The sequence below is a fragment of the Lagenorhynchus albirostris genome, chromosome 1 (genome assembly GCF_949774975.1).
Source record: "Lagenorhynchus albirostris chromosome 1, mLagAlb1.1, whole genome shotgun sequence".
Taxonomy (NCBI): Eukaryota; Metazoa; Chordata; class Mammalia; order Artiodactyla; family Delphinidae; genus Lagenorhynchus; species Lagenorhynchus albirostris.
Window position 1 is genome coordinate 157481212 of NC_083095.1, and position 24268 is coordinate 157505479.

A 24268-nucleotide genomic window follows, 5' to 3' on the forward strand; every position below is an offset into this window, starting at 1 on the left:
CCTTCACCATGTGTGTCCACACTTTGTTAACCAAAGAGAACATTTATTTTGGTTTTCAGTAGAAAGATAATGAATCTAACGGCTTTTCCTAGCTCTGTGTGTGGTCCTTTCAAAAAGAGAAGGTAGAACTGCCAGGAGCAGGAGCTCAGAAGCGCTCCCTCAAGTGAGGGATCAGCCTGCTGCCCTTAGTTTCTGTTGTACCTTCAGCTCAGCCTCAAGTTTTCATTTGTCCCCTTTAAGTTTAGTTCCACAAATAATGAAGCTGCCACCAATTTATTTACTTATTTATTTTTTAGTTTTTAAAGTCCATTCTTCCCCAATACCATCTTTTTGTATCATTAAACCTTGTTGAATAATGTTAATTCCAAGCCCATAGTCCAAAAAGGCTTTTGCAACATTTACTAAATAATAGTTTGCTAATTCAAAATAGTATAAAATATGGTCATTTACTTATAAGATTCTTGTGCTTTAAAAAATGTACTTATGAAAAATTATACTGCACCTTGAAAAATATAAATGAAGAGACTGGATAAATTAGCATGTAAATGTGGGTGGCATTTGTGCGAAAAGTAATTCTAATGTACTGAAAGTAGCCATATTCATCAAAAGTTAAAGTATCAAATTAACTTTCAAATATTTCCAAATAAATAGCTAGTATTATGGAGAAATATTTAACTATGTTGAATTTTTCTTTTACAAGTACAGTATTTTGCTAATGATACTAAGATGAGCTACAGAATCCTTACAAAGATTATTTTAAAGCTATGTCATTCAGCTAAATTGATCAGTCAATTTAAAATCCTTTAATATTTTGTTTTAGTGAAAAAATACCTTAGCTAAAACATCACTGTGCACCTCAGTGACTTTGGTTTAGTTTGTCTGTGGCACCCTAAACACTCTCTAATTAATCCTTATGTCTGAATCCAGCATCTGCTGGCGAACATCTGTCAAAAGAGGAAACATGATTTGTTTAGGGTCCTTAGGGTCATGTTTGTCCTTAGGGTCCACAGGGTGAAATATGCCCTGTTGGAAAGCGTCCCAGATGTGTTCCTGGGTGCTGGGTAGCCCCAGCGCGGCCCTTAGGGGAGGGCCTGGCTCTGTCAGAGCCAGACTCTGACAGGAGAGTGTATGCTCTCTCTATGTACTGGCTACTTGGGTTGCAGAATTGTGTCAGAGGAGACAGGCGGGGCCGTCTGCCAGCAATCCCAAAGGCTATTGTGTAGTGTCTGATCATAGGTGACCAGGGGGCAGAGCCAGACCTTTTTAGTCCTTAGAAGAAAAAAGAAAGTTCTACGTTTATCGGTCATACCTGCCTTTATCAGTGGAGAGACTACTTGGTTTTATAGCCCTTATTATACATACAAAAGGAGGCAGTCTACCTAAGCCTTCTTGCCTTTAGAGCAGTTTCTATATATATCATTTTCTAGCGATGTGGAATTCCCATTCAGATACACTTACAGAGCACATGCCACGTACCCCACGGTGCTAAGAAGCTAATCTTTTGCATGTGTTTGTGTAGTACTCCTCCTATAGGTTTAGCCTTACATATCAGTTTGTCCTTGCAGTGTAACAAACCACCCCAATACTAAGCATCTTTAAAAATAATCATGGTTCTAGGGCTTCCCTGCTGGCACAGTGGTTGAAGAGTCCGCCTGCCGATGCAGGGGACACAGGTTCGTGCCCCGGTCCGGGAGGATCCCACATGCCACGGAGCGGCTGGGCCCGTGAGCCGTGGCTGCTGAGCCTGCGCGTCCGGAGCCTGTGCTCCGCAACGGGAGAGGCCACAGCAGTGAGAGGCCCGCGTACCGCAAAAAAAAAAAAAAAAAATCATCATGGTTCTATGGGCTGGCAGTTTGGGCTCGGGTCAGCTAAGCGGTTCTTTTGCTAGACTTGCCTGGGCTCACTTAGGTTGGTGCCGTCAGTTTGTGGCTTGGCTGGGACTGGATGGTCTAGAATTCCCTTGCTCATGTCTCTGGAGGTTGGCAGACTTTCAGCCAGAGCATCTTGTTTCCTTTCCATGTGACCTCTCCAGCAGGCTAACCTGGGCTTCTTCCCCTGGAGGTTGCAGGGTCCTCAGCAGCAAGAGACAGCAAGCCCTGATGCCCAAGTGCTTTTCAGTCTTCTGCTTGTGTCATGTTTGCCCTTTAAAACAAGTCATGCTGCTACCCAGATTCAGGAGGTTGAAAAGAAAGACTCTACCTCTTGTTGAGAAGAGCTGCTCTGTCACATTGCAATGGGGCATCCAAACAGGGATGGCAAGAATTTCTGACAATTATTTGTCATCTCCCTACCTTTGCTGATGGGAATATTTCTGTTTTTATTGATTTCCATGATAACAAATTTCAAATGTACACCAACATTCAAACATACCCTAAAGTAAAAAGAATGATACATTAAACCTCTTATATGCCCATCACCTGGATTCAACAATTTTCAATATTTTGCTGCTTTTTTTTTTGCCTGTATTTTTAAATTTTTCTCTTTGCTGAAGTATTTTAAAGCAAGTCCCAAACATGGTGCTGTTTCAGCTCTGCATGTTTCAATATGCATCTCCTCAAAAAGGATACCTTACTTATGTGGCCACATGCCATGATCATATCTTGGTATCATCTAGCACTTAGTCCATAATTAAATTTCCCCAATTGTCTCAAAAATGTCTTTTTACAATAGGTAGATTTGAAAAGGATTCCATCCACATAAGGTCCATAGCAGTCCCAACTTGCTTTTCTTTTCTTTTTTCCTATTAATTTGTTTTGAAAACTGGCTGAGTTTTCCTATATACTATAGGAATAGTATAGTATAGTTCTATATAGTGTATAGAACCTCCCACATTCTGCGTTTGTCTGTCTGCTTCCTCGTGGAGTCATTTAAGGTGCATCTCCAGCTCTTGTATTTCTGTTTGTGGAAGTCTCCCTATAGGTGAATTTCATTCAGGTGCCACTCTTGGGGCAGGTGTCCTTTGTAGAGAGGGTTGTGTGCTTCCAGTCGCATCACACAGAGGCATCAGTGTTGGCTTGTCTTGCTTTCAATAATGCTATAACAGTGATGGGTGGGTTGATCCTTTGATGATCAGTACCCGAATCTGTTATTTCAGTGTTACAAGACGATGATTTCCTAATTCCGTCATTCCTTCCAGATTTATTAGGTGGAGTTTCTTTCATAAGGAACTTTCCCTCATCAGTTAGAGTCATTTGGTTATCTGCAATAATATTCAGACAGAATATATATTCTTTCCTTTTAATTGACAGCTTAGAGAATAAGGAGTTGGTACCTGAGTTATAGCTAGAGCTACTCAATACGTAGTTGTTTGGGGGCCTCTCTTGCTTATTTACTCTCTTTTTTGATATTACAGCTAGACCTCAGAGATATGGCAGGTTCTAATCCAGACCACTGCAATAAAGCAAGTATCACACTAGAGCAAGTCAAATGAATTTTTTTGATTTCCCAATGCATATAAAAATTATGTTTGCACTATACTGTAGTCTGTTAATGTGCAATAATAACATTATGTCTGAAAAAAGAATGTGCATACCTTAATTAAAAAATGCTTGATTGATAAAAAATGCTAACCATCTGACAATGGAGGGTTGCCACAGACCTTCAATGCAGGGTTGCCACAGACCTTCAATTTATAAAAAAATGTAATACCTGCAAAGTATAATAACACGAGGTATGCTTGTATTATGAATTCATGGGTTTTCAATATTCAGTGTGTTTCAATCGCATTTTTTTTTTTTTTTGAGGCTCAAATTGTTTCATCTTTGGCCAGTGGAAGCTACTTGGTCGCTTCTCTCACCTTTTGATCCATTATTCTTTGAGAATTTCCTTGCTTTCTGGCACAGTATATCCCAGGATTATCTTGTATGTTTCTTGCTCCAGACCTGTAATCAGCCATTCCTGGCTGGAGATTACAGTATGGGCACTGGTTGGGCTCAATGCTATTGAGTTTTTATTATTTTTAGTCCTTTCGATGGCAAGAGCTGGGAAACATATATATATGTGTGTGTATATATATATATATAGTCAGCCCTCTGTATCTGTGGACTCTGCATCTATGGATTCAACAAACTGCAGATTGAAAATATTCGGAAAAAAAATTCCAGAAATTTCCAAAAAGCAAAATTTGAATTTGCTGCACACTGGCAACTATTTACATAGCAGTTACATTGTATTAGGTATTATAAGTAATCTAGAGATGGTTTCAAGTGTATGGGAAGATGTGCATAGGTTATATGCAAATACTACATAAGGGACTTGAGCATCCTCGAATTTTGGTATCTCCAAGGGTCCTGGAACATATAGATACATATATATGTTTCTTTTTCTCTTAAGTATATTTTTAAAGTTGTTATACTGATTTTTTAACTTAAATTAGAATTGCAAAATTTTTATTTAACTTCTTCAATTTTATGCTTTTTTCTCTTTTCAGTGGAAAATTTTGGTTCCTAACTGTGTTAACATACACTAATATATATTGATATATTAACTAATATATAACTAGTGTGAAAACATATATTATAATTTAGCATTACTAGCATATACTAATGCTAATAATATTAACATTATTACTTTGAAACTGTTGTATATTTACATTTAACTTTGAAACTGTTATACACATAATGTGATAATGCTAATATTGTAAATTATTGTATGTTAATAATACTAATAAATATTAAATATACTAATGTATTAATACATACATAAAACAGCTAATTACTATATATTAGTTAATACACTAATGAGTATGTCAGTTTTATATTAATGTGCACACACACGTAGATAAAAGTTTCAAAATAATAATGTTGATATTATTACTAACAGACTACTGGATGAAATTTAAGATTTCTCTGCAGTGCCCTTTTCCTTAGAAGATATTCCACTGAGAATACAGTCAAAGCACTTTGGACAAGTCATTGGGAACAGTTCTTTTCTTTGTATGGTTAGGGCACGAAAGTAGTGTTTATTTTCTCACCCCAGTATTTACAGATGCCTTTTTTCTTCTTGATTTCATTTTTTTAAAAATATGCAAAACATTTTTGTTTCCAAAGTCAAAACTATAATATCGAGTCTGTCTAGAAAAGTCTCAGATTATTGATGTCTCTCCCTCCTCTAAAGGCAATTCCTTTTATTTGTTTATTTTGCAAATATATGTATATATTTTACTCCCTTTTAAAATTATGTTAAATATAAAAATATATTTACCTCTTTTTCAGTGGAGTTCCACTAACTTTTCTACATTTTATGTTTATTATTTGTTTTAAAAGACTACTATTATAAAGGTTTTACACATGCATAAACTGTAAACAAAATCCAAACATTGTACTTTGGGAGACCAGACTGTTTAGCTTCTGTTAAGGAATATATCTGGTTGTTTTTTTTTAATCCAATGAGTTTGGTACTCCCTGCCATCTGGGAAAGACAGATGCCAAACTAAAGTGGGATAGAAAGATTTCTTCTGATCTCCATTTATTGTTTGAGGCTGAGAAAATATCTCACAGAAGTTCTTTTACAATGATGAGTCTGAGAAAATAAGTTCCTTGAGTATAATAAGAACCATGAAACTCCAGGTGTGCCCTGAGTGTTGTCCTTTGTGATTTTTTTTTTTTTTTTTTTTTTTTTTGCGGTACGCAGGCCTCTCACTGTTGTGGCCTCTCCCGTTGCGGAGCACAGGCTCCGGACACACAGGCCCAGCCGCTCTGTGGCATGTGGGATCTTCCCGGACCGGGGCACGAACCCGTGTCCCCCTGCATTGGCAAGCAGACTCTCAACCACTGCGCCACCAGGGAAGCCCCTCTGTGACTTTTTAATTTACCCTCTGCCTCATTCATAGTCATGTTCACAGACTTGAACTTAAGAAATTCTAGAGGCTCAAAATGGACATGGCCAAAATAGTTTTCATAAGATTTGGAAAGGAGGAGGCTTGGCAAAATTGGAAGAATATCAGAGAAATTAAAGAGAGAAAACGGGCAGAACTTGATGTACTTCTGTTAATAATGTTGTAACATTGTTAATTTTTTTGGTTTTTAACAAATCTACCATAGTTATATAAAATGTTGACATTAGGGGAACCTGGGTGAAAAGTATAAAGGAAGTCTTTGTACTATCTTTTCAACTCTTCTGTAAAGCTAAAATTATTCCAAAAGAAATTTTATTTCGTATACACATACACACTCACACACACAGGCAGCAGACTAAAAAGTCTTAGAATGCATTAAATACAAAGGGATCCTTAGAGAACTTCAACAAAGCAGTAAGATAAATAACCTAACAGAAAAAAGGGGGTAAATGAATAAATGTCAAGTAATATACTGTTTTTGTCTGCCAGACAGGCAAAAATGTATAAGATTAATATCAAGCGTTCATATGGGTGGGGGAAACAGGATAGGTTGATCTAATATTCTTGGTTGGCAAGTCAACAGTATCAGCTTAGCATTTTTATTTTAAATAAGCATATACTTCAATCAAAAAAAGCCATTTGGGACTTTCCTGGTGGCGCAGTGGTTGAGAGTCCGCTTGCCGATGCAGGGGACACGGGTTCGGCCCCGGTCCGGGAAGATCCCAGATGCCGCGGAGCGGCTGGGCCCGTGAGCCATGGCCGCTGAGCCTGCGCGTCCGGAGCCTGTGCTCCGCAATGGGAGAGGCCACAACAGTGAGAGGCCCGCGTACCGAAAAAAAAAAAAAGGCCATTTGGATATCACTCTCTAGTTAGATTTAAATACGCGTATTCCTGGGTAGTGGAAATGGGGGATGTAGGCCAGTTGGACTTTTAAAAAATACCTATTGCTTGAGTCTTTTACAGAAGGAATGTACCCCTGTATTAGTTGTGAAATTAAGGGGGAAAAGAAAGAATGCCAAGAGCCCAGGGCAGGCATTGACAACAGAGAGACCCAGAGGTGAGAGAACTCTCGGGAAGCTCATCATGAACACTGTCTAGAGGGGCTGGACTCGAAGCTGCCTGTGCCACTTGTGGGATCCAGTGCAGAATGAAAATGTGGAACCCTTTGCTCAAAAAGCAGAAAAAAGTGTCATTAACAGTACATATAATTTTTCCATTTGTTTTTATATCAGGCTAGTTTTTTTTTTTTTTTTTTTGCGGTACGCGGGCCTCTCACTGCTGTGGCCTCTACCGTTGCGGAGCACAGGCTCCGGATGCGCAGGCTCAGCGGCCATGGCTCACGGGCCCAGCCGCTCCACGGCATGTGTGATCCTCCTGGACTGGGGCACGAACCCACGTCCCCTGCATCCGCAGGCGGACTCTCAACCACTGCGCCACCAGGAAAGCCCTCAGGCTAGTTTTAAATGCAAAGATCAGAACATTTAACTCGTATGAGGAATTCGTTGAATTATACAATTGATATTTCATGGCTTTTCCCTGGAGTTGTCCCTCAAGCCAGCCAGAAGAGACAAGCACAAGCAAACTCAGAAAGGTTGGGAGGAGAGAGGACCCCACTCCCAAGCAGAGACCCACAGGCAGGGGGAGCACCCCTGGGCCTGGGATAATCACAACCAGAAGACCCTCCAAGGCCCTGGGGGTCCCACTTGCCTGCTGGGCCTAGCAGAACCCCCTTCTCACAAGCTGCCTGACCAAGATGCCCTAGCTGGGCACAGGGTCTGGGGGGATTGAGCTCCTGGCCTGCTGCTGCAGCCCACAGCAGACGGCAACCACCAGGGATCCTTAAACCTCCAGGCCGCGAAGGCTTGGTACCCGAGTGGGAGCTGAGAGAGAGGCTCCCCCTACCAAGGTGGGAAACAGCACTGCCTGTCTGGACTCTTGCCCCACCCAGGATGCTGTGGTACCCAGCCCTCGCCCATCCCTGTCAGGGAGGGAGGAACAGGCCAGTCTTCAGGAGTCCTGGGAGCAGGCAGCCTGGAGCCCCGCCCCAGAGGCCACAGGAGCCAGGACCAGTGTGAGCTGAGACCACAGGACCCCAGCGTGCGCTCTATCCACCTTCACTTACAAAATACAAATCCAAAGCGAAAATCATTCAGATTCAGAGCATTAAACCCCAAGTGCAGGGGCTTCTGAGCGCCGGGTTGTACAGCTGCACTGCTGGCACACCTTTGAAGGTAGCCTGGGTGGAGTCAGGGGCTTTTGTTTTTGTTTTTTCCCTCCGTTTTTAAGACGGGAGAAACTAGGAGAAGCTTGAATTCTGAGAGGTAGAATCCTTTAGCTGAGAGAGGACAAAGATGATGGCCAGAGAACTTGGCTGATAGGGCCAGGCCCCCAGATGGGATTCCCTGCCCAGGGGGGAGGGAAAGAGAAGAAAAGCCAATGTTAGGATAGGTGTGTCATATTTGGCAGGAAGGGAAGGGAGTTTCCATTCCTCAATTTCTGTTTTCTCTATGGATTATCTGCTTGGGCTGGGGAGGAGGTCTTTGAGGGGTCATTAGGAGAGTGTAGAAGTGGGAAACAGGAGCTGTGAAGGAGGGGCAGACTGCTCCTTCCAGTCCAGCTGGAGTCATGGATTCCACGGAATTATGAACTTTCTAGTCAGCCTGGTTGTGTGACATTCACGACCCTAAAAAGAGAAAGCTCTACCTTGCCATGGTCAGAGGAAGGATGGCGCCACTCTTCCTTAGGAGGAACTCTTCTTAGGAAGGACTGTTCTTTATTTTGAACTGAATAAAAAATGACTTGTTTTTAGTGTTTCTACGTTCTTTAAAAAAACGAAATGATGTTGGTGATAAGTAGCATTCTTTTGGTATTTTTTTTTATTCTGGCAAAAATCTATATAAAATGTACCATTTTAAACATCTTTAAGTGTGTACAGTTCATAATGTTTGTTTTTAAATGTTCTTTACTTTGCAAAATAAAATAAGATTAAAAGTTGGTCATTCTGTATTGTACCCCTAAAGTGGGTTTTTTTGTTTCTTTTGTTTTTGTGAAATTTTACTGGTCTTTGAAATCTAGAAACTTTATGAGCCTTAAAAAACTTTTTCCTATTTAACAGTGTTATATGACTCTTATCGGCAGAGGAAAACTTGGAAACAGTTTATAGAATGTTTAAAAATATGGCATAAGAGTGAGATTAGGACTACTTATTTTATTTTGTTGTTACAGTGCTCTGATAAAGTTCTCCTAATTCCAGTATTTTGTATATATGTCTCTTTTGTGACATTATCAAGACTGTCTCACTTTCTGCCACAGTGCCATACTTCCCCTTTATAGTTCATGTGTAAATTCACAGCTCATACTAAAAATAGCTATGTTTTTCTAAGGATTTTTTTGGTAATAGAAAGATAAATATACATATGTAAAATGTGGGTGTGGTTATAGTTGTTCATTTGGTCAAAGCTGTTTTAATAAATGGTTCTAAGATTTATAAAGATTTCGCATACATGCTGTTTTTTCATTCTGAGCCACAGACACCAAAAGTCCCACAGGAAGTTGTCTTTGAAAGTGTTGTGGTTTTTTAGTTTCCTGTTCAGTTTGCATTAGATGATTAGAAATAGTCTGTGCTATCGAAAGAGATTCTTGGTTAAACTTTATTGTAATTCTAAATGAGAATCTCAAATTTGCTTGTATTTCTTCCCATATAATTGATCTAGAGGAGCTATAATCACATCCATATGTAGGCATTAAAGTTGTGGTATAATGTGAACCTTTTTTTGATGTTGAAAGGATAAACTCTTCATTGTTAAAGGGGCAACTATCTGAGATTATGCTTTATGCTTTCCACTTCTTATCAAACCATCTCCCCGGAAATAAACTGTAGGAATGGATATGTGCTTTTAATTCTTGACAACTAACTTTTACCTTTATTTTTACAAATGACAAAAACTTTCTCTTGATTCTTTAGAGAAAAGGAGATACATTAAAAAAAATTGTACAGCTTAATTAATTTTTTAACATCTTTATAGGAGTAATTGCTTTACAATGGTGTGTTAGTTTCTGCTTTATAACAAAGTGAGTCAGCTATACATACACATGTATCCCCATTATCTCCTTCCTCTTGCATCTCCCTGCCATCCTCCCTATCCCACCCCTCTAGGTGGTCACAAAGCACCGAGCTGATCTCTCTGTACTTTGTGGCTGCTTCCCACTAGCTAGCTATTCCACATTTGGTAGTGTATATATGTCCATGCCACTCTCTCACTTCGTCCCAGCTTACCCTTCCCCCTTCCCGTGTTCCCAAGGCCATTCTCTACATCTGCGTCTTTATTCCTGTCCTACCCCTAGGTTCTTCAGAACCGTTTTTTTTTTTTAAGATTCCATATATATGTGTTAGCATCCGGTATTTGTTTTTCTCTTTCTGACTTACTTCACTCTGTATGACAGACTCTAGGTCCATCCACCTCACTACAAATAACTCAATTTTGTTTCTTTTTATGGCTGAGTAATATTCCATTGTATATATGTGCCACATCTTATTTATCCATTCATCTGTCGATGGACACTTAGGTTGCTTCCATGTCCTGGCTATTGTAAATAGAGCTGCAATGAACATTGCGGTACATGACTCTTTGAATTATGGTTTTCTCAGGGTATATGCCCAGTAGTGGGATTTCTGGGTCGTATGGTAGTTTTATTTTTAGTTTTTTAAAGAACCTCCGTACTGTTCTCCATAGTGGCTGTATTAATTTACATTCCCACCAACAGTGCAAGAGGGTTCCTTTTTCTCCACACCCTCTCCAGCATTTATTGTTTGCAGATTTTTTGATGATGGCCATTCTGACTGGTGTGAGGTGATACCTCATTGTAGTTTGGATTTGCATTTCTCTGATGATTAGTGATGTTGAGCATCCTTTCATGTGTTTGTTGGCACTCTGTATATCTTCTTTGGAGAAATGTCTATTTAGGTCTTCTGCCCATTTTTGGATTGGGTTGTTTGGTTTTTTGATATTGAGCTGCATGAGCTGCTTGTAAATTTTGGAGATTGATCCTTTGTCAGTTGCTTCATTTGCAGATATTTTCTCCCATTCGTACAGCTTAATTTAGATATTATAACTACCATTGAAAAAAATTTAAAGTATACTATTATTCTTTGAAATATTTTTATCAACGTAATTTTTAAAGCATAGTATTCTCAAGGTTAAATTTCTTGCTTGATTTCATTATTTTTAAAACCATGCCAAAAGGAAAATAAACTAAAATTGCCATCAGATGTATTAGATCTTTGACAGATCATTATGTAATCTAGCATTTAACTTATATACGGTAGGCTTGATGAAGAGTGACAAATGAGGAAAGAGGAAAGGTCTCAGTGCATTTGTAGATAACATTTCTAGGTTTAGGTCTGTTAAAGGTACGATGTCTAGTTCTAGGCAGGTCATGCTGATTGCACATCTTATTAAATGGGAAGACTAATAAAGATAATGTGGAAGGTCTTCCACAGCCACCTTTTCAAATAAAAAAATATCACTACAATTTAAAAAAAATAGCATTTGTTCATAAGGAAATTTTAATTACAGTTCCTAAAAGAATAAATAATACTTTGTCCAAAAACAAAAGTTACATCCAACATGACTTTAAAACAAAAGAGACTGTAACCATTTCTGTGCATGGGGAAAAAAAAGGAAAGAATAAGGGTTTGATTTGCAGAATGTTTTTTTCTAGTTCCATAGCTTCAGGTTGCAAAATGTATGGTATTTTACTTTGAAATTTTAATTGATATTTATGTATGATATACAGATATTTCTTGGTTACGGTAAATTAGGTCTTTTCATACAGTTTGAATTCTAGAGAAAATCATCGTTTAAAACCTGATGTTTCTGCTTTTTTCTGTTTCTCGTGTACCTTTTATGGCACTATACTAGGTACTTTTAAGGAGCTTACCATTTAATGTTACTAAGAATTCCTGACATTTGTGAAGAGCTTTACATTTTACAGAGTGTAGAATAATGAGGGCGGGAAAGGTTTCTTAAATACTCCTTGGTGTCTAGCGAGGGCGTTTGCACTGCGGGCTGATCAGCCGGACCGTGGACCGAACGTCCTCGCAGCCTTTTCTGCTGGGCGCCTCCCCTTCTCTCGCCACTAAGAATTTCAACATTTTTTATGCCAAAAATATGCTTTTGGGATCCCTCTCTGTACTGGCTGGAGAAGGGGGTGTTGGGTCTATATCGAGGCCTCGTGTGCGTGAGCCCCCTGGTGACCGTGACCAGTGTCCGCGGGGCAGTCGATCCGTCCACAACGACAGCCAGGACGCACTTCACAGCGAGGCCTAGGCAGGCGAGCGGCGGGGGCCGCGGCCAGGTGTGTCTCTGTTCAAGTCGCAAAGGCTGGATACACGGAGGCTCGCTCCTGGGGGCCGCTTTCCGCCGGACCCGTGATGCGAACAAACAGGAAACTCCGTCTCCAAGCTACTTCGGAAACTGGGCTTTTCCTTCCGCAACAAGGGTCGCGTCCGGACAGGAAGCTGACCAGCCGCTCGCCCCTCGCCCTCGCCCTCGTGGCCCCACCCCCGCCTCGGCCCCGCCTCCCGCGCTTGGCCCTGCCCTTGCCCTGGCCCCGCCCCCCGGCCGGGCATGCTCAGTGGGCCGGGTCGGGTTGGCAGGTTTGCGTGGCCGTCCGTGGTTGCCGGCGCCGGCTCAGCCCGCCGACGCCACGTCCCGTCGTTGCGGCTCGTTCCTGGGAAGTTACATGCGGAAGCGGCTCGCAGGGAGACGGCGGGCGGGCCGCGGAGGGCTCGGTGCTGCCGCGCGTTGAGCGGGCGGGCCCGTGCCGGTGGCGGGGCTGCGGCCGCCGCGCTCGGAGGGAGGTGCCGGCCGGGCGCGCCCCGCGGGGAGCCCCGGGCGGGGCTGGCGCGGCGCGGACTTTTGTCCTAGTTGAGTCCCCTCCCCGTGGGCCGGGCCTCTCCGGCGCCCCCGCCCCGCTCGCTCCCGGGAGATGTTTATCTGGGCAGCTGCGTGAGGAGCCGGTGGCTGGCGGCGAGGAGTCTCGGGTCCGAGGAGCGTCTTGTGGCACCGGAGAGACAAGATGTCCGCCAGGGCCGCGGCCGCCAAGGTGAGCGCTTCGGGGGCCCGTCCCGCCGGGGGCCCGTCTCCCTCCTCCCGCGGGCTGGCTGCCGGGCCGGGGCCCGAGGAGCGGGCGGCTGGCTGGGGGTGGGGACGGCTGGGGCCCAGGCAGGTGCATCGCGGCGGCGTCGCTGGCAGTCCCCGGCTCATGCCTGCTCGGGGAGGGAGCAGGGCGGGCGGGAACGCGCAACAGGTCCCGCCGGGAAGCCGGGCGCGGGGAGCGGAGGTCGGGCCGGAGCCACCCCGGTGGGCGGCGGCTGCTGTCTTTGCGGGAGTGGTTGGTCCCTGGCGAAACCGTGTGGTTTCGATCTGATGTCACTGTCGCTGGTATGCGCGCGCCCGCGACAAGACATTGGGACGGCAAACACTCAGCCCGTGTGGAGTAGGCTGGATTTTTGTTGTTTTAACTCTTTTATTTACTTACGGAAACATTGAAAAAACTAATCTCTTAACAGTTTTTAATAGTTTAGTTTGAATTAAACTTTCAGAAGTACCACAAAATAACCTTAAAAATGGACAATTAGATGAACTCTAAACAATAAAAATTGGCAAAGACGTGTGGTTTCCTCAAAAAAGTAACACTTTTTCCTATCAATTTTTCCATGTGCTTTGAAGTATTATGCCATTTTCTCAGTGCTTTCAAACCAATTCGTATATGACATCAAAAAGCTGAAGTTCTTTTTTTTTAAATACATTTATTTATTTTTTTAAATTTTTGACTGCATTGGGTCTTTGTTGCGGTGCGCGGGCTTCTCATTGCGGTGGATTCTCTGGTTAGGGAGCACAGGCTCTAGGCACGTGGGCTCAGTAGTTGTGGCTTGCAGGCTCTAGAGCGCAGGCTCAGTAGTTGTGACCCACGGGCTTAGTTGCTCCGCGGCATCTTCCCGGGATCTTCCCGGACCAGGGCTCAAACCCGTGTCCCCTGCATTGGTAGGCAGATTCTTAACCACTGAACCACCAAGGAAGTTCCCTGAAGTTCTTAAAAATCAGTTAATATTCTCCTCTCCTTTTGTACATTTTAACCTTTTTCACCATAAAATAGTACCTGCTCTTTTAAACGATTGCGGGAATACAGAAATGTGAAGAGTAAAAATCTTCTCCCTTAAAAATCAATTCATTACTTCAAACAGTATCAAAGTGCTTACGCAGGTACTGGTTTGATTTTTTTTGTTTGTTTTTCTGTTTGAAATGTTTATTCATAGTATCTCGGACCAGGTATAATAAGGCCCTGGAGTTTCTGATCTCAAGACCTTGTTTTCTGGCTGGCAGAAGTTAGCGGATACATTTAGTAGTGAATAAATTCTTCTAAGGAATTTAGTGTTCTCTCTTTAAGAAAACTTGCATGTGTACAAGAAAACTTTCATGTGTACCTTTTTGACCATACACTGATTAAGCACAATCTAAAGATTTAGAATAAAAGGCAGAATTTTGCATGATTTTAAAATAAGCTTTCATTATTTACTTTTCTTGGGAGGAAAGGCTTTGTTGCCGTATTACAGAGAATGTCACTGTGTTCCTGCACTGTGATCTCTGGCACTTAATATACAAGACCACACACTCTAAAAAGGTTATTTCATGTATGAAGAGAAGTAAGTTTTCAATAGATTGCCATGGTAAAATGATGATTTAGAAGGAGTCATACATTTTCTCCTGAATCATGGTGTTGAGATTTTATGGCATATTGAAAAATATCCCTAGTTAAACACTACATTTTAGGGACGTTTGCATTCTTAAATATTTATGAGTAGAATGTCAGTTGAAAGCTTACTTTTCTGAAATGCTGTGTTATGGGGCCACCATTAAATCTTATGTAGAGCAAGGCAGGCTGTAAAAGATAGATGAAATGAAATAGTATTTAACCAACCAAGTCACGTTTAATTTTGTAAGGTGATTAAAATGCTTAATAAGAACCAGGCTGTGTACTCAATGCTGTATGTATATTTTTGTTTCCTCCACTTCCCAGTTAAAAAGTGAAGACATTAATTTTGCAGCTTGCTTTTATTGCTTTTAGCATAATAGTTTGTAGAACTCTTCTCGAAACCAGTACCTTTGATTCTATATTCTTTGTAATGGTTGAATATTCTTCCATCCCATGAATATGTTGCAGGTCATTATTGCCTTACTGATAGACATTTAATTTGTTTCCAGGATTTTATTGTAATAAGTAGCCATATATTTTTATATCTGCATTTATATAGTATTACTGTATGTCATATTCTTAAAAGTGGAATTTCTGGGTCAAAGGGTATGTGCATTTAAAATTCTGATATACGCCACTAAATCTTTCTCCAAAACGGTTGTACCTAGGAATAAATACAACAATTGTTGGTAACTTACCTAATTTTAAAGGACATAAAACCTCAGTAAATGAGATGAGAAAATATACTCTCTGACTGGGGAAGAGTGACTCTTGTAGAATATACCAAATTTCCTAGAGTTGGTGTATAAATGTTAACACAATTCCAAATAGAATTCCAGTGCAGTATTGTAGAAAACTTGACATACTGATGAGAAAGTTTATCTGATAAAATAAATGGATGATAGCCATGAAATTTTTGGAAAAAGAATACTTTATTAGAAAACCTAATGTGTTATAAATTCAAAGTAATTTGAGGCAGTCTTTTAGCTCAAGAATAGACATTGGAATCACAGAGTCCAGAAACATCTGTGTGTTTATGAGGTTTTAGTGATTATGATCGTCAGCATTTAATGTGTGTCAGCTATTGTTCTAAGTGCTTAACATGAATTAACTGATGTAGTTCTCAGTATATGAAGTGAGTACTACTGTTATTCCCCAGTTTATGGATGAGGAGATTGAAACAGAGAAAGATAAAGTAACTTGCCTAAATTCACCTAGCCAGCAAGAGGGAGAATTGAGACTGCATGATAAAAATAACATGGAAGATTACTGGAGAAAGGATGGATTATTCAATAAATAGTGCTGGGACTGTTGGTTATCCTCTTAAAAAAAAAAAAGAAATTTTTAGGCCCCCCCCCCAAAAAAAAAGTCCAAATGAAATGTTTGAAAAAGTGCAAAGAAGATAAATCATAAAATACTAGAAGAAAGTATAGGATGCTTTTAAAAAATAAATACTTAAATTGGAAAGGGCTTCTCAGTGCATGATATTAACTTAAGTAATAAAGGAAAAGTTCAGATGTACATCTGAATTTGCAAACAGAATTAACTAGTGTACCTGATATGAAATGATTCAAAAGTTGAAAACAGGAATTTGAGGGCGGTTCTCTGTCTCACCAAGGAATTGTTTAGTTATGTAAGAAAATGATATGAATAATTGGGAACATTTCCATTTGTTGAATCACAGAAAGTGGCTGAAGCAAGTACAGTGGCTTCTGGATTTTTAAGCTGTTTCACTTCAGAGGAAGCAATAAAATGTAACATTGTACTGTATGCTTATTTGATTTTGCTGCTTAAAAGTTTCCATTTTGTCTCAGGAACAGAATTTTTTTCACCTGGTTGATTATTTTTAAAATTATAATGTAGTTTAGTATGGAAATTATTTACAGCACTTCTTAGGAATTGATTTATAGTTATCAAATAAGGCACAATGAACTTTCCTTAACAGCTTAACATTTGAAAGTTAAAAACTGTAGAATAAAGCTAAATGAACAAAACTAATTACAAAATTAGTCCTTATAGATAGGAATTGTGTCCTCAGTGGCTGTTATGACGTAGTTTTAATTTTGGTACTTAGTGATTGGTATTCGCTTCATACTGCTTTAAAGGTAAATTAAAAACTCACTGTGCTTTATGAGAATTCACTAATTGTGTGTGCCAACGTTTATTGGGCTTCACTGTAGTAATATTTTTCTTTACCTGCCAAATTTGTACAATGTTTTTCACTAGAAATATTTTTATAGTATTTAAGGTAAAGACTTAATTTTTTATGTTAGTGTGTTTGACATGGTAGATGCTTCTGGTTAAACCTGTCATTTATGTGCTTGGTTGATAATCCTGACTGCATTTATAACTCTTAAGTTCATTTTAGGACAGCTCCATTAGACAGGTACTTTTCAGATCTACAGTGCTTACCCACTAGTGAGTGATAGTGGAGGTCAGCCATCCACACCAACAAATAATGAGGTTAAAACCAATCTGTGGCTTTGAGAGCTGTAATGTAGTATATATAGTACTGTTTCCTGTTTGGTTTGAAGGAGAAAGATTACAGTAGTTTCACTGCTTTTTTTTTTTTTTTTTCCAATCCTGGTAACAATGTACTGGCTTTGACTTTTACTTGCTCTTTAATCTTTTCTCTATTTAGAGACCAAATGTAAACTCAGTACAGTTCTAAGAATAAAACTGAGTATAAACAAGACATTACGAAGCTGCTAAGGAAAGTGTCATTAAAAATAATAATTTTGGTGACAAAATTGGAAGTGTAATTCTGTTTATTGACATAGTTCTGACATGATAAAAATTCAATCTAATGAAAGACCACGAGTCCGGCTGTAAATCCACGTGTGGTGCCACTGGTCCCTGGCCGCCCAGCCACAGCTCACTGCAGGCTCCATGCCAATCACGCACTCAGGATCGAGCACTGATGGAGCGTGGTAGGGCTGGAGACCAGCCATGGGACAAGCAGAGTTATTTTTTATTTGTAGAGTTTTTGATCAAATGTTAAATAAGATTAAAAGATAGTTTATGTCTAGTATGATATTTCTGAAATATTTGACTAGAACTTGCTTTGTATCTCTGAATTTTGAAAGACAATCTTGAAAAACCTCCTTAGCTTAACTTTTAATCTTGTAGAAAGAGACACGTTAGAACAGTTTACCAAGTTTTGAATTTAATCTAAAATTGGTCTGTTTCAGTATAGTATTTCTAATATAAGCCAGCAATAAAAATAGGCCTTTTGCTACTGCTGACCTAGAGTGCTTCCTAATTTATTTATTGCAGAGAAGAGTGGCTTCAGGTTGCTTCTTTATGGGTTAGCCAGGTGCTTGATTTCCGTGCCTTCCTAAACAGATACATTCTTAATAATGAGAAGTGTGCGATGAGTTCATGGGTAGGGAATTTCATGTTATATCCTAAAAATGTGTGAAAATAATGGACTCTGAATGATCGACTATCCCACAGAGTACTGTTTTAATATGAGGAAACCAATGTTTCCAAAATTCATACCACAAAATACCCTGTTACATATGTAGTGTTGATACTGAATCACAGAAAGCCCTTAACTTTGGGATAGATCAAAAGGTATGTTTTAATTTGTGTTGTAGGTGCATTTCAGTATATATTAGAACAGTCTTAACTCTTTCATGCTGGTAGAATGCTGGGAAGTGAGTTGATTGGTGAGTGACCTCATTCTAGTTTATCATGCCCAGAAGAGAGGTGAAAACTGGAATGAATATTACTTTGCAGGGATGCTAATTAGGAACATAAGATTAGCATATTCCTGGCTTGATTAAAAAATTTTTTTTTGATTTGCTGAAGTATTTTTTTTTGTTTTTTTTTAAAATAGTGTACATTCCCAAAGAGTGAAAGTTCATTTTTTTCTTGGTTATTTTAGGAATTTTCACTCTTTCGAATTGTTGCTAGTAATCTTTTGGGTTTGTACACAGTTTTTGATAACTGAATTAAACTTAATTTATGATCTCTTAATTCAGTACCTAATGCTAAAATTCAGGAGGTTATCAGTAATGAGTTTCTTTTTGTTAGTTCAGCAAGTATTTATTGAGCACACTTTGATTTGGATCCCTGTCCTCTAAAGGCTTATAGGTTTTAGCTACCCTGTATTGTAATAATCTGTTGTGAAATGTGTAATTCATTTTTAAGATCCAAAGAATTTGAGTTTTTATTCTTAAATATGAGCACACTTCAGGTCATCTTATAAGAGCATAGCACTCTGCTGTGCTTTTTTGGTTGGGGAAGGTGGTAGAATCCCATCTAGAGCCTGGGCTTACTGTAACACATGAGTTTCTGCATTTTCCCTTGTTAATTAAAAAAAAAAGTTTCAGTTGAATCTGGATACATTCACGCATTTGGTAAACGTCTAAATAGAGAAGAAGGTTAAGAATTGTAAAGTAATTAGAATTTATTTACATACTTATAACTCCTTGAATATACTGACATGGAAAATGGACAGTAAGCTGGCTGTTACTATTATACTTAGGGTCTAGCCAGTTGTTAAATATGTAACAATTTGGATTTTTGAAGCTGTATTCTATATTTAACAGATACTCACTGCTGGCCTAGTATGAACCAGGCACTGTTCTAGGTGCTAGAAATAGAGCAGTGAACATATCGCTATGCTGTACTTGTGGACCATTTTAATGGTGTGGGCAGAAAGCAACAAATAAAATACTGTAAATAAAATGATGATGAGCACCTAGAATCCCTAACAGGCCATTTCTGGATCATAACTTGCTTTCCCCAAAGATTATAAGTATCTTGTCTTCTAGATTACTTATTTTCTAGTTTTTCTGTGTAATTTTACCACTTACGCATTCCGTAACACTGGTTTTGCCTGTGAACTTTACACAAACAGGATCTTCTGGTGTGGACTCTTGTATATGGCTTCTCTTGCTCAGTGTTGTGTCTGTGAGACGATGGACATCGTGGGTGACTAGTTCATTAGCTGTCATTATATTCGTGGGTGAAATTCGTAGTCTTCCATTTTAGGAGGGCTTACTGTCAGATTGGCTTCTGGAAAAAGTAGTTTGAATTAGACTTCTGTGGGTTTTGGGGGGAAAATGTTGTATACTTGTCTGAGGGGCAAGAATTAGATAAGTGTATTGGCTAGGCGTTGGGACACTAACAGCTATGTGAAAAATAGGGAGCTGCTTTTGATGTTCATATGATGTTTACCTTGAAAAGTCAGTTTTAATTTTGAGGGCTTTTTATGACTGAGGTCTTAAAATCCATTATCTTAAAGTGTATTTTCATAGGTATCTATTTACCTGACGCTGATCAGACCAGTGAAAGCCCTGATAGGGAGAAATTTGTGGTTCGGCAAAAACGAGTAAACACAAGTGTACTTTTCAAAGTATAATTGTAAGAAATCTTTCCCAGTGGTGTCATGTAAAGGAACTTTGGAAGATTTATTTACTGTTTTTCTTTTAAAATAAATTTATTTATTTATTTTTGGCTGTGTTGGGTCTTTGTTGCTGCGTGAGTTGTAGCGAGCGGGGGCTACTCTTCACTATGGTGCGGGCTTCTCATTGCGGTGGCTTCTCTTGTTGCGGAGCACGGGCTCTAGGTGCATGGGCTTCAGTAGTTGTGGCTCGTGGGCTCTAGAGCGCAGGCTTAGTAGTTGTGGTGCATGGGCTTAGTTGCTCTGAGACATGTGGGATCTTCCCAGACCAGGGCTCGAACCCGTGTTCCCTGCATTGGCAGGCAGATTCTTAACCACTGCACCACCAGCAAGTCCCTATTGTTTTTCTTTTTTAAACAGTGATACATGTTGGAGTATTTAATTAAACATATACCAACCCATATTTTGATGCTGTATTTCCTGTAAAGTCAGAAGACTCTGGCCATGGCAAGCAGATTTACATCCTAGTTGTAAATATGAGAAATGTGTATTAATAATAAACAATAGCCTCCTAATACTGAGTGCTGATTCTGTGACGATACTAAGCTAGCTGTTTTATGTGCATTGTCTCATCTGGTCTTAACAATTGTGGTAGGTACTCTGGTGACCTCTGTTTCGTAGGTGAGGAATCTGAGGTTAAATTTACTGCTCTGGCTAATGACACACTTGCTTCTAGGCTTTATAATTCACACATGCGCATGCTTTTACGTTCATGTGCTGTAAGGAGTGTCAAGGAGACCGAGTATGGAATGGTGTTAGGTGTTAGGCGAGTCGTGACTCCTGAGAGCAGGAAGAGAGGGTGCTGTGGGGTCAGAGAGCACGAGCTCCTCTGAAGGAGGCCAAGATTGCCCCGCCCCAGCTGATTGTTGCTGGGGGTGAAGACAGCAGGCTGGATCTTCCCGTTTTTTTCCAGAACTGGTTGTAAATCCAGATTTTATGTAAATTACCTTGATTTACTTGTTGGGAGCTGACTTCATTTTTTATACCTTTTTATTGTGAAACGTAACACCTATGTAAAAGAGCAGAAAGCACATGTACATTAATGAATTATCACAAAGTGAACACCCATGTAAACACCACCCAGGTCAAGGAGTAGAATATTGGCAGCTCTTCAGCTTCCTTCATTGCCCTCTACCTGATAACCTTATCCTGCCAGTGAGCCACTGTCCCGACAGTAAGGCCCATGCGTTAGGATCTTCCTGCCAGCACCATTCTTTCCCCAAGACAGCCACTATTCTGACTTTATGTTTTTAAAATTCGTGTGTTGTTGCATCATGAATTCATTCATCTTCATTGCTGTTTAGTATTTTATTGTGTGAATGTACTACAGTTTATTTATTTTACCATTGATGGGCATTTGGGTTGTTTACTACTTTGGGCTATTAAGAATAATGCTTCCGCTATTAAGAATAATGCTTCCACTATTAAGATGAACACTTGTTCATCTCAGTGAACATGTGCACGTTTTTCTCTAAGATGTATTTGGGGACGGAATTGCTGCTGGATTGTTTAGTGTGTCTTCACTTTCAGTAGACGATGTCTTCTGCAAAGAGATGATACCAAGTTACACTTGTCATCATCAGTGAATGAGGGTTTCTGTTGCTCTGCATTTTGACCAATACTTGGTATTAGCAGATACTTTTAGCCCTTTCTGATTGGTCTTTAGTGAATCTCATTGGAGATTTTAATTTGCATTTTTTGACTAGATGAAGTTGAGCAACTTTGCATGTTTATGCCCTGTTTGAGTCTATTGTCTATTTTTCTTTGGGATTATCTTCTTATTGATTTGCTTTGTATTTTTTTTTTTTTGGATAAAAGCTAGTTGATTATATATATTGTAGGTATATTTTCCAATGTGGTAGTTCTCTTAATGGTCTTTTGATGAATACAAGCTCTTCATTTGAATGTGGTCTGAGTGTAGTGACACAAGAGAAAGGCCAGCAAGGGAATAGAGAGTTTCCAGAGAGGGACCTGCCTGTTGGTAGGCCAGACCCTGCACAGAGAGAGGTCAAGCAACATAAGAACTGAAAAGTTTTATCATTGAATAACCCTAAGTCTTTGTTACTTTATTACGTGAGTTTAGGCTCTGGAATCTGCATCTTGAGTCTACCAGTTAATACTGTGTTGTCATCTGTACAGCTCAGATGATCACAGTACACTCAGAGACCCGTCTCAGGGTGGTTGTACACTCAGCACAGTGCCCAGAACAGGGTGAGCTGTTATGTTGGCTGTATCTTTTAATAAAAACATTTTAAGTGAAGCCCACCTTAATATCAGGGAAGAGGTGTATAGGAATTATGGTATTTCTGTGAATGTGCACTCTTAAAACATTTACTTACTTTACATATTTAGGTATGTATGTATGTATTTGATACTGGACAAAGGGTTAGTTGAGTCCCAGACCAGCAAGATGTGTTGTGGTGTCAGAGAAAGTCCTTGAGCTCCCGAGATACTTTTGAAAATTTTATTACGGTAGTATTAAGTAAGAGAGGCACTCTTTTGTCTGACGAATTAGGGAATAGAGACTAAAGACTACTCCTACTCCAGTGTACCTGGTTCAGTTGGGCTACATATCTGGTAGGGTGAATGACCTGACCGATTAGCAGATTCTGTTCAGTTCTTAACTCCTGAGCACCTCATATCTTTCCACTCGTTCCATGGGTACTTTCTACCATTTACATCCCCCCTCCCTCCAAAACAGATACATACACACATACACACATTCTGTTCTTCTCTTTGTACTCCTGTAATAGCCTCCTAAGTAGTATCATACCCCTTCTTGTCCCTTACAGTCTGTCTTTTTGAAACGATCGTCTCAAAATTCAAGTTTGATTAGTACCCCCTCTTTCCCTGTGCCCCAGTACACATGCTCATTCTAAAACTCCTAGGCTTCTTAATTGACTTCAGAAGTAAAAGACCAAAATCCATAATATGATCAGTAAACTGCTACAGGATTATTTGACCCCTACCTACTGCTCTAGCCTCACCTTGCATCTTTTCCCCCCTCTTGGTCTCTGTTCTCAACCTGTGCTGTCCTCATTTTAGTTCCTAGCGGGTACTGAACTTCCTGCCAGGTTTGTCTTTGAGTTCCTCTCACGGCACTCATTCTTTTCTTTGTAGTATTTATTTAAGCCTGTGGTAATATATTCAGTTGTGACATTTTTTGATCATCCATTTCTGTCATTAGACTGTAAGCTCCATGAGAACAAAGGTCATCTTGGTGTGTCGGGTCATCGCAGAGCTTAACAGAGTGTCTAGCTTATAATAAACTCAAGTATTGTTTGAATTAACGTGGAAAGTGCTTTCCTACGCCAGGGCTCTTGCACATGCTGTTTTCTCTACCTGGAAAGCTTCCCCACTTCTGTCCCTCATTCACCCAGCATCTGTGCCAATTTTTTTTTTTTTGACAAGTGCTTATCAACTTATTAAAAGTTGATTTCAGCATTTACAGTGGTGACTTCAGCCCTGACTCCTGGCTCAGTGTTGATGGAGGTAATCTGCTTAACCATCTCAGGACTGTGCAAGTCAGTGAGTCGCTGTGGAGCCTCTTCTGAAAACCATCCCAAGTCTTAGAACCTTCACCACCAGGAATTTTCCTTGTAGCTATTCTCAGAGTCTTGGTATATACATCTGAACTGGTCCTTTCACTTTGAGATGCTTTTCCTTTGTGCCTCTGGTCAAGTCAGTGTTGAGGCTGGTGAAGATGATTGTAATTCCCTGAACTGCCAAGTCTGGTCCCACAGGTCCTTCCCACAGGTCCTTCCCGCATTTTGCTGCGGCTGCAACCTGCCCGCCTTGTTCCCCAGCCAGAGCAGGCAGAGCTCTGAGGACCTGTCTTCCTCAGATAGCCATGTCCCAATACTAAACCTCGAGAACCTTGTCCTGAGCCCAGAAGACAGTTCAGAACTCTGCTTTAAGCTCCCTGTGCTTTACCTGTATTTCACTGTACAACAACTTGTACTTATTTGTCTGCTGCTTATTTGATTAAAATCTGACGTCCCTCCTGGACCAGAGGCACTGTTTTCACTCTGTTGCTCACTTACTGGTAATAGACCAGGTTACATTCAGCCAAGAAACTCCCAGAAGGTCCTAGTGCATCTCCAGGACCTGCTGCACTTATCTTTCCTGGAAGGGGAGGCAGCTGCTGAGGAGCCAGCCCATGGAAACTTTGCATAATGGCCTGGCATCTTGGTCGTAGGATTCTTAGTTTGGGTCTTTTCTAGATTCAATAATTAACTTGTAGTCCCCTCAATTGCCTTCCT

The 24268-nt window shown here is 40.2% G+C and overlaps 1 protein-coding gene across 6 annotated transcripts in view; it reads left to right on the forward strand.

The window, feature by feature from the left end:
• The first annotated feature begins 12746 nt into the window (after positions 1 to 12746).
• The window catches only part of TJP1 (tight junction protein 1), a 119414-nt gene continuing 107892 nt past the window's right edge, over positions 12747 to 24268 (forward strand). For 3 of the 6 annotated variants that reach the window (XM_060156818.1, XM_060156825.1, XM_060156843.1), the window contains exon 1: positions 12758 to 12943. In XM_060156818.1, the coding sequence (XP_060012801.1) occupies positions 12917 to 12943 (27 nt within the window). In that variant the 5' untranslated portion in view covers positions 12758 to 12916. Of the gene's footprint in view, positions 12944 to 24268 lie in introns of all 6 variants that reach the window. The other 3 variants (XM_060156810.1, XM_060156833.1, XR_009541949.1) reach the window with 2 other exon arrangements.